The sequence below is a fragment of the Caenorhabditis briggsae genome, assembly GCF_000004555.2.
Source record: "Caenorhabditis briggsae complete genome, chrX, whole genome shotgun sequence".
Taxonomy (NCBI): Eukaryota; Metazoa; Nematoda; class Chromadorea; order Rhabditida; family Rhabditidae; genus Caenorhabditis; species Caenorhabditis briggsae.
In genome coordinates, this window is record NC_013491.2 from 2,864,411 (window position 1) to 2,874,005 (window position 9,595).

At 36.5% G+C, this 9,595-nt stretch overlaps 1 protein-coding gene across 1 annotated transcript; it reads right to left on the bottom strand.

Annotated features, from left to right (window-relative positions):
* Positions 1-8,054: 8,054 nt before the first annotated feature.
* Positions 8,055-8,603, bottom strand: CBG27465 (the record flags this gene model as incomplete). Its single annotated transcript, XM_045238928.1, has 4 exons — positions 8,055-8,127; positions 8,175-8,275; positions 8,319-8,412; positions 8,464-8,603. The coding sequence occupies 4 exons, from the start codon at positions 8,601-8,603 to the stop codon at positions 8,055-8,057; spliced, it is 408 nt and encodes a 135-aa protein (XP_045099831.1).
* Between the last annotated feature and the right edge of the window lie 992 nt (positions 8,604-9,595).

Consider the following 9,595-nt stretch of genomic DNA (forward strand, 5'->3'; position numbering starts at 1 on the left):
GTTTTTTTAAAAACGCTAGAATTTCACATTTGAGAAAAATGCAAATAGAAAATTGTTATGGTTCGTGTGAAACACCTTGTAAACCCAAGTTTTGAAAAGTTTACCGAAAATCGTAAAATCCACATGCTAGTTTCCGCCGAGTAATATCGGTTCCAGTACTAAAAATCGCATTTTCAGTGAAAAACAAAAAATTTTAAAGAGTAATTTCTTTCTTTTCTAGGACTTTTCAGGACATGAATTTTATCGTGTTAGACATTTTCTCAAAAAAAGTTTATTTTTGAAATTCTCCACGATTTTCCTGATTTATGAAAAAATCGTCTTTTTTTAAAGAAAATGTCTGAAATATGAAATTTCGTTCGATTCTAAGTAAACACAACACATTTAATGCTTTGAAAAACACTAGAAGTTGAGAAAATCGTCTGTGAAAATAGCAAAAAAAAACCCCTAAAATAACAAATTGAACAAAACAAAAAGAACACGCTTTCTCTTTCTAGAGTATTCACCAATTTTTTCAACGTCTTCTACGTTATCCACGTCTTCCACGTGTTCCACGTCATCCAATTTTTCCACGTCGAACACGTTTTCCACGTCTTCTAGGTCTTCATCAGAACTCATTGCTCGTTTTGCTCGCTTCAATAAATGGAAAATATTGTTAAAAAACAAAGAAAAATAAAAATAAACCAGAAATTAGGTAGTTTTAAAAAAATTCGGAAAACAACTGTGCAATAGTTCGTCACGGTGTCACAGACCAAAAATTGTACAGTACTCCCGGCAGAGCCGCAATACTGCTGCAGATGCAATTGTATTACGGGGCAATTCAATTAATGGCTGCAAGTCTATTTTTCAAGTGCCCTCATGGGGTGCAAGTCTATTAGAGAGGCAATTCAAATATAGGCGCAATATTAATACAGATTTTACGGTAAATAGGCTATTCTTAACATATCCTGTAACTTTCAAGAAAATTTAAGTTACAGGGTGATGAGGTTCCTTTGTGAGTAGTCGTGATATTGCTTTTTGAGAAAAATATATAATTGTTTTGTGAGAAAGAACGGAGTAACGAAAATTGGGAAATCACACACCACTAATCTTTCCTTATGCCGGAAATATAGCCATGACAATAGCAATTCAATAACAATACACAGTCCATTTATTTTTTTCTATTATGGCTATAATAGAAAATCATAGTCGGAAATCAGATTCTTGACCAATACACGATTTTTCAGATATCTAGACACAAAAATAGGTGGATTCATGGGAAAAAGATAAAAGATGTGACGGGAAAAAGATTTTTGAAAAAAATGAGTGGGTTTCAAAATTAGATTTGATTTTTTCTTCAATTCAATCTCAAAACGTGTGTATGTGCCCTTTCGTGTGTGTGTGTGTGTGTGTGTGTGTGTATGCTCTTGACGGATCTGCTTACAAACGCGGATGTCCGTCATAGCCCTACTAGAATGTTTTAGTAGCAACAAGTAATTTTTTTAGGTTGTTGGGTTCAATGAATGCTTTTGCAGGAGATTTGGTTGGGTCCGATTACAATTGGAAAGTGGATGAGATTTTCGAAAATTAATTTTGAAACGAGAAGCACGTGGTAGTTTTTGGTTTCTATTTAGTTTACTCAATTTGAAAAGATTTAATGGTTTTTTTTTGGTTTTTTTTGTCCTAAAGAGGCATACCGTAAAACCTAGGGGCCCCTAACTTCGAACATTGGAACCATATGTTTCCTATCTAAGATATCAATAAGTTGTCAACTGATAAATTGTTAATCTTATCATCGGGAGTGTCTTGTCAGTTGACACGTTTTTTATGTTAGGTTGTTCGGAAAGTCCTTTCCACTTTTGATATGTTGTTTTCAAACTTCGTTTTCTTGAAGGGGATAAAAGCGAGGAAGTTGTCGTTTTATCAGTATGTTGGTGAGGTCTAATAGTGTCTACACCCCAACGGAAATCATTCTCCTCTTTTCGTGTAGTGAGATATGCCCACCGTTTTCGCCTCTAATAATTTCCATTTTTGGACTACCATTTTATTTGTATTTCTATCTGACCTCAGATCAACTGAAATTAATCACCAATTTGTGGAGGTTAACAACGAAGATGCACCCTTTCGAACAAACTTCACAACCTGGATTCATCAATTTGAAAAATGAAAATTCTTGTTGGACGAAAATCCACCTCCAAAAAAGCATACGGGCTCAGATTTGAACGCATTAAAAACCGGGATTGAAAGGGACCCGTCTCAAACTGTGGGGGATATATCAAGTACATCAGTGGCAAGCCTTTTGTCAAAAAGCCATAAATTGGGAACTCTCGGCAAAGTAAAAAAAGTGGGTAGATTTGGATCAAACCTTTTCGCTCAAAGCAACTTCGTTTCACGTGTGGGCACCTGTTTGAAACATCTCATCCTGCGTTGCAGACATGAATGTTGAAGTTAAATCATTACTAGTGGCGATAAATCGGTAATGTATGATTACTATAAACAACAGTCCAAGTGGGTTGACATAGGCACTCAACCACCAGACGTCCCGAAACGTGAAATTAACGTTAAAAATAGAATGTTTTCGGCATGGATGTCTACCAAGGAGTGGAGTATTGGGAGCTGCCAGATAATGTGTTACTTTTATGACCGATACCTATTTTTGTCAGGTGACATAACTCAGACTCCATGTGGATCTCCATTGGAGAGAAACACAAAGGTTTATTTTCAAAATCGAAATTCGCATCCTCATGCGGGAAGGAGAACGGAGGATACGGCTAAACTGGATACGGCTAAACGGTTCTGTTTTATCTACAGTATAGTCCAAACCTTGTACTGTCTGACTTCCCTCTCTCCAGCCATTTCTACCGACCTCTTGATTGAAAAAAATTCATTTCAAACCATGATGTCAAAAATGGGTTGAACTGATTTTCAATGCACTGTGACCAGAGTTCTGGAAGGAAGGCATCCACAATTTGGTGGGACGTTGGCAGATAGTCACTGATAACAATGGCCATTATCTTCAATTTATCTGACATCGTTTTGACCTTTTTTATATCGAATGAATCTGACACTAAAAATGGAAAGGACTTTCCGAACAACCTAATAACTTGCATAGGAATTGAGATAATTGAGCTTAAAGATGACAGTGTGGGATCCCATCTACCAGGAAACCTGTAATAGAAATCCTCTCACTGCCAAGTTTGAGCTCAATTATCTCAATTCCTGTGCTTGATATCAAAAATCTATCAACTGACAAAATGTTGCTGAAAACATGACAAACAATTCATCAGTTGAAAACTTGTTCATATTTTTACAGGAACCCAGAACAATTGGTTCAAAGCTAAAAGTTAGGAGACGCTTCTATTGCAGGTATTACGGTAATCGAATTTCATAATAGCTAATACTTTCTTAACAAATTTTCTTTGAAGTAAATTTTCAATTTCAGCTGTCACCGGCTTTTTTTCACAATTACTGGAATTCTACGTCTAGCAAGAAAACAAAAAAATTGTTATCCCCACAAAACTATCATAAACTAGAGATCGGCTGAAAACAAGTGGCCATTTTAAAATTGCATTTTGGAAAATTTCCAGAAAGAGAAAAAAATCTGAAGATCACGCGAGAGGCCGCTCTATTGTGGATCGCTTTGAATTCTTTGAATAAAAGCGACGACTGCCTGGAAAACAGCAATTTGTTGCAAAAAAAAAGAAGAATAAACTTTTTTTGTATGAAAAGGTGTGAAAAGCCATATGAAGGAACAAAATACGAAAAAGAAGAGGATGGAAATATCTATCCGTTTTTTTTTTCAAAAATATTTTCCACAGTCAGTCCAATTCAATAAGTTTTTACCCCCCTTCAAGTTTTCATATTTGTTCTCGCGTACCTCGGAATCATGAAACACTTGTCCGAATGGTTGTTGAAAGGGGGTGAAGAGAAAAAATGGAGTCGTTGTCCTAGGAAAACGTTTGGAAACTTTTGAAAAAAAAAAGGTCACACACTTTTGTGTAAGTATAAAGAGGTACATATTTGTGCAAAGAAACGGGTTGTTGGAGATGTTAAAGTTGTCAAAAGAAGAAAGTGAAAATTATTTCCTATTTTAACATTTTTGTTTCTCAAAATTGCTGTGTGCACTTCTAAAGAGTAGAGGAATAGATCAAAAATATTTTCGAAAAAAAACAGAATTCTATGAAGCGAATTTTTTTCTGGAAAGCCTATTCAAAAAACGTTGTGTTCGGGCAGGAAATAAACGAAAAACATGTCATCAGCTACTTCCTCTCTGTTGATGGGAGGGACGAGAAGCCAATTTTGTTTGACAACTTCAAAATCAACCTAATTTTATGGGAGGGTGATACTTTTTTAGTTCTAACTAGAGAATATATAATAGCTGACTGATTTTAAGGAAGCTGTGTGAATCCAAAATCCAGTTAGAGTTCGAAAAATCAATATTACCAAAAGTTTCTCAACTTCTATTTCAATTTTTGTTGAAAATTGTCAATTTAAGATGTCTAAAACAGACATTGAAATTTGTTGAAAATCTCGATTTCTACCAAAAAATAGATCTTCAATTATGTAAATGACTACTTTCAGAATAAATACATATGAATTAGATAGAACGATTGGAAGCACTCAAGTTTCAGAAAATTCAGAATAAGGCTTGAGTGAAGGAGAGTGACTCTTGATGAGTTTATACAAAAAAGTGGTTAATTACGAAAATATACAGTAAATATACATAACTGGTGGCCCATACTCCGGACGAAGGTACATCAAAAGAAGGTACGTTGAGGGTACATCATGCTCAGGGGGTACATTGACTCAGAGGGAACATAGTTTAAAGGAGTACATCTAGGTAGTTGTCTCACGATCAGTGGGCCAATATCAGCCTAGATGTACCAATCCCTAGGTTTATCTACTACCTAGATGTACCTTTTTAGACTATGCACCATCTGAGTCAATGTAACCTTTGAGCATTATGTACCCTATTTCGATGTACCCTCAAAGTATGGACCAGTGCGGGTCAATTGGATTTTTAAAATAATTTTTTTTTGTTGATTTTCCACCATTTTCACGATATTTCGCCCGTTTTTTGTACTGAAAAATGTGAAAAAAGGTGTTTTTCAGAACTGAGCAATTAGCTGAAAGACTAGGAAATTTCGAAAAAGAAAGACTAGAAAATTTCGAAAAAAAGACTAGGAAATTTCGAAAAAAAGATTGGAAACTTGATGGCCGAGAACCAGACTAATGAAAATGATCAAAATGTCCGAAAATCAACTAGAAAATATGTTTTGTATAGCTTGTTCACCGGTACTGTACATAGCAAGGTAGGCTAAATGAAACTAAAAATTTTCAGCACTTTCATAACAAAATCAGAACTCCAATTTTGTATATGACAATGTTGTCGTACAAATTTATTCAAATGAGGAGAGTTGTCCAAAATAGGGCCGGTGCTTTTTGGTTAGGGTACTTCTGGGATAGTTCGGATTTGGCGGTCCCCCAAATCCAAGCCGCTAGGCCCTAGTATGTTCGGGGGTGCTGAGCTTATTTCCAAAGGTACGGAAGGTTTGGTTCATGGCAACCTATCATGATCTGGGCTTCGTCTTTAACTCTGACAGCCATTTGTTAGAACTGTAAGTATCCTAGCTACCAATTGCTTTAAAGGTGGGGGGACAGGAGGTTTTTCGTAGTTTTTTTGTAGCTAGAGTATTCATTCTACCGTCACGGTGTACAACGCTTAATGTCACTCTGCGTACAGCTGTCGTCCTCGCCTTTATGTATGCAATCGGGCGTGTGCTTTCTCTTTGCCCGCGTAGCTCAGTCGGTAGCGGCGCCGCACCCTCAATCATCGCCCTCACAAGTTCAACTCCTCGAGGGGCATCTTTGAACGAAATTTCGAGAACATTATTTTTTTTTTCATGTCCCCCCACCTTTAATATTTTTCAAACTACACCGTTTTTTCTAGATCAAATACAGTTCCATTCCCTCCATCTTACCCGCGACACAACAGAAATTGGATAGTGTCGCGTTCAAAGTCTCCTAGAACAAGAACACTATAAGTAAAGTGACAAAAGACAGCAATGTTTGACCAACTAGTCGAGTTGCCATGACGAGACGTGTCTTACGGTCTTTGGTTTTGAAAATATCGTTTCTCTGACCTTTTGATATACTTAAGTACCGTTTTCTTATGTATTTTTTTGAAATTTTGCGCGCCACAATAACTTCTATCATCCATTTATGTCATCGGGAATTTCCAAGTACAGTTAAAAACGCGGAACTTGAAAACGTCTCGACAATTTGAACCTTATGGTCGGGTTTTTGGGGAAAAAAGGAGGAAAAGAAGAAATGTTTCTCAAGTGATGAGTACTGGTAGACAAGATGGAACAGATGGGATTTTCACAAGAAAAACTGATTTGAGAGAGGGTGAAATCCAAAGTGTATTGTATTTCTCAGCTTTTGTCTATCTTATGTTCCGCCAAAGAGTGTACCTAGGTGTTTACCGACATCTCACAGCTTTTTACCATCCTCCTAGTACCATCATGTCATCTGTTATTTGCACTGGTCTCTCTTTTTTCAATCATTAGATGTACATAATAATGTGATTTTACTTGTCTCCGGCTCCCTTTTGTTTGGTTGATCGCTTAGAAGATGTTTGAAATTTAGCGTGAGAAAAGCGAACGAGATCAGATTTAGTGAGCGAGAAAGAGAAGATGAGCTGTGAAAAAGAAAACAGAACCAAAACACAATGAGAAATAATTCATTATACTGGAAAATTTTTGGAAAAAGTGAACCTAGTGGAACTAGATATCCGGTGACTAAAAAGATACCCCTAGAAATCTACACACACATGGCAACTCGATAGGAAGAAGGTGGAAAAGTTTGGAGGTAGACAAGCGGTTCATTGGTTTTTGGCGCGTTGTTTGAAATTCGAGACCAAGGAAAGGGATTCCCTAGTTTTACGGTTTTTTTTTTCAATTTTTTGGATCTAGATACTCATGGGGATACAAGGAAAGCAAACTTCTAAGGAAGCACATTAAGACATAGCCAGCCTATAAATCATTAGACATGCAGAGAACACACACCTAATCTTTTCTTCTCCGAAAATCTGTTTTTTTCAGGAGAGACACATTAAGAATGCTTCGAAGAAAAATGTGTTGGTCGTCGTCATCTCATTATTATGTATGTCAGGCAAGGATGTTCAGTCAAACTAAGAAAAACTTTTTTCCAGATGGGAAATGAGAAAATGTGTACCAAGTCTGAAAATATTACATGAGATGGTGACACATCTATTTTTGAGGTTACGTTTTTTTAAAGGTGCAGTGGGTTGAGTTGGGAAACGTTACAGAAGTTCTAGGATACATAAAACACATTTTAGACAAGTCAAGAAGTCCGGTTGTCTCTCAACACTTTTTCAATTTAAATTTCATGTTTTGAGTTAATTCCAGGTCACCAGCAGTGTGTGACTTCCGATTTTCACTTACCGGTAACGGCTTTTTTTGATAGTTTTACAGGTAATTTACCGAGGACTACACGAACCTTTTTTTCTGCTAATTCGCTAGTTTTTTTTTGACAGTTTTGCAACAGTTCTGAAATTGTCAGTTCTAAAACGTCGCGGTTCTGAAACGCCGCAGTTCTAAAATGTCGCGGTTCTAAAATGTCGCGGTTCTAAAACGTCGCGGTTCTAAAATGTCGCGGTTCTGAAACGTTGCAGTTCTGAAACGTAGTGGTTCTAAAATGTCGCGGTTCTAAATCATCGAAAAAAAAACAAAAAATTTTCCTAGAAATTACCGGTAGTTTTCGGTAAATTTACCGGTAAATTATCGTTAATTTCACCGGTAAATTGTTTTATGTAAAAATAATAATAAAAGACGGACCGTGGCTCCTGACAAAAGCTAAATAACGAAATTTAAGCTTTGAATGTAGATTTGAAATAAAAACCGTTTCATTTTTAAAAAAAGAAGAAAACATGGAATAATTCCAATTCGGAACAACAAGTTGTAAAAAAATGACGGTTGACTGAATAGATTATAACTTCAAAATTACTTCTTGTGGATTTTTGATTTGATTTGTTCCCAACTGCAATAATTACTCTTTTACTTTTTTGGCTCCTCGACTTCGGGGTACATTTTATCGTTCAAATCAAATTTGATGAATTGTTTAATAACCCTGAAAATAAAATTTAAGAGTTTTGGTTTTTTTTTTCGAATTCTTACTCCGCTTCAATATGGAATTCACCGACGTGATGGCTAATTGTGTTGAAATGACCATCTGGATAGCAATTGTGGATCACATCAATGTCAATGTCATGGTGTGGCTGGAAAACAAGAATCTTCTACTTTTAAAGATTTCTCACTTACAGTATCCGTTCCATTAGTTTCAGCGATTCCTTCGATTTCAAAATGCTTATCGTGTGTTTTACTAGTGCCTTTGCTTTCTGAGATTATTGTTTTCCTGTAAAATTCAATGATTGATGATACGAAATTTTCAAAAAAAAAAACTCACGATGGTTGCGTCTTTTCAACAATTTGCACACTATATGAAAAGTCAGGCTTGTAGCAGAACAGTTCTCCTTCGAATACAAATTTAGTAGTGGATGAGCTAGAAATCAGAAAAAGAGGAATAATTAAAAATAGAAATTTCATTTTTTGTCTGACTCCGAATGAGAGACGTTGGGGCGACTGTGTCTGTTGGGAGTATTTACACTAATCCTTTCTGACATATGTGGGCTTTACCAGAAGCTTCTGGACGTCTCTGTTTCCTGGGAAAAGCAATAACTTTGGAAGGATGGGGGCGCCAGACAATGGACACCATGTGGAGAATTTGATTCATTGTTCTCAGCAATCTATGCGGAAAAATTCAGAGAAGTTGAACTAAAAAGTGTTAAAGAGAAAACAGAGATGTTACAGTGGCGGTCAGAAAGATCTACAAAAACATAATTTACTTTTGATTTTCGGCTATTAAGGGTTTTTTCAGAGCTCTGAAGCTCGGCTGTCAAGTTTCCGAGAGCGTTAAAAATTTAGAAGGACGTGAAACAAACCTACCGTAAAACCTCTAATAGAACGACACCCGGATCGTCCACTTTGAGCCTATATATCTCACTTCTTTTGAAAGATATCAAAAAGTGGTTAACTAGTAAAATGTTTATCAGGATATCAGCAACATTTTACTAGTTAGCCACTTTTTGATATCTTTCACAGAAAATGAGATATATAGGCTCAAAGTGGACGATCCGGGTGTCGTTCTATTAGAGGTTTTACGGTATGTAATTTCTAGGCCACTGTATATGGATAATCTAGGCCATGATATATGAAATTTCTAGGCCACCATATATTGGATTTCTAGTCCACCTTATACGGAATTTCTAGGCCACCCTATATGTAAGTTCTTAGTCATTTTATGTGAAACCTCTAGGCTACTATATATAGAATACTAGGCTACCATAGATGGAATTCCAAGCCCACCGTATATGAAAATTCTAGGCCACTTTATATGGAATTCTAGGCCGCCACCTTACCTTAACACAATTTTTTCCTCCTCCTCCTCATCGCCATCGCATGTTTCGACAATTCTAGACGACGTGGCCGCTCCAGATGACGTCAGTTTGTACGATTTGTAGACGTCTGGGAACGTTGAC